The 1,292-nt window shown below is 45.5% G+C and overlaps 1 protein-coding gene across 1 annotated transcript in view; it reads right to left on the bottom strand.

The window, feature by feature from the left end:
• LOC111956864 (neurobeachin-like) overlaps positions 1–1,292 on the bottom strand; it is a 328,897-nt gene that overhangs the window by 197,499 nt on the left and 130,106 nt on the right. Inside the window, 1 exon segment of the mRNA XM_070436743.1 lies at positions 482–543. Within this exon segment, the coding sequence (XP_070292844.1) occupies positions 482–543 (62 nt within the window).

The following is a 1,292-nucleotide window of genomic DNA, read 5'->3' as shown; positions in this document are numbered from 1 at the left end:
GGTTAAATGTTGGGGTTCAGTGGGTTAAATGTTGGGGTTCAGTGGGTTAAATGTTGGGGTTCAGTGGGTTAAATGTTGGGGTTCAGTGGGTTAAAATCTTGCTAGAAATCACAGAGTGCACAGAAGGAATTTTGGCACAGATTTATTGAGTTTTCAATGTGGTCTATATTAAAGTGCACTTCTTTTAAAATAACATGCTTTTAAAATGGAATATTGGTGCACAATCTCTACTTAAAAGGGATACAAAAGGGACTCATTTGGTGGCACGACCCAGAGACCTGGAGCTGGAAGCAGCCTCATCTTTATAGTCCATCACAGGGAGGAGAGGTTTGGAGGCGAGAGGGAGACAAAAAAGAGGACAGAAGAGATAGAGAAGAGAGAATGGAGGGAGTGGGGGGAAGAGAGGGATGTGTGAGGAGGAAGGAAGATGCAGAGAGGGAGAGAAAATTAGGGATATGTGAGGAGAAAGAGAGAATCTCACCTGAGAGCAGAGCAGCATGACCAGTTCCACGACAGAGGTGCTGGACTTCATACACACCAGACCTGGCGGGGAAGACAGGACAGAGAGTTAGAAGCAGAGTTGTCATACAACACACAGCAGTCTTACTTGGCTCAACAGTTCCTAGTGCCTTCATATAAGTCACTACGAAACTTCACCAACGACATGTGGGAGGGGCTAACATTGTAGTCACTACCAGAGAAGAAGACACTCTGGAGGAATCATTATGGGCTGGTGGGGCCAGGGCCCGTTGGCATGGTTATATGAAGACATCAGTCAGAGTGATTGACAGCATGAGTCGACAACCAGGGATGAGATGTCAACATGTTGATAAACACACAGARAGACCATCTCAGGGATGTCAAACATCTCTTCTGTTTTACCGTTGATGCAAAGAAAGAGCTTGCCAGGATTGGCAATGGTACCTAACATTTAGCTGCCTGAAACCACTGAGATAGTGACAAATAGTGTGTCCCAAATGGCACCCTATTCCCTCTACAATGCATTACGTTGACAAGAGCGCTATTGGCTTTGATCAAAAGGAGTGCACTACATAGGAAATAGGGTGCTATTTTGGATGGAGACAAAGTGGACTATTGCATAATGTGAAGAGTGTGAATCTTCCTCCTGTTCTTGCACAGCACTGAAACGGTCTGAGACTCTGAGACTGTTGTAAACAGGGGATGTGACCCTCTCTAGTTCACAGACAGCTACAGATGTCCTATTACACACACACACACACACACCACACACACACACACACACACACACACACACACACACACACACACAC

The sequence above is a fragment of the Salvelinus sp. IW2-2015 genome, linkage group LG4p (assembly GCF_002910315.2).
Source record: "Salvelinus sp. IW2-2015 linkage group LG4p, ASM291031v2, whole genome shotgun sequence".
NCBI lineage: Eukaryota > Metazoa > Chordata > Actinopteri > Salmoniformes > Salmonidae > Salvelinus > Salvelinus sp. IW2-2015.
The sequence above is the reverse complement of the archived record's forward strand: the minus strand, read 5'-3'. Positions and strand labels throughout refer to the sequence as shown.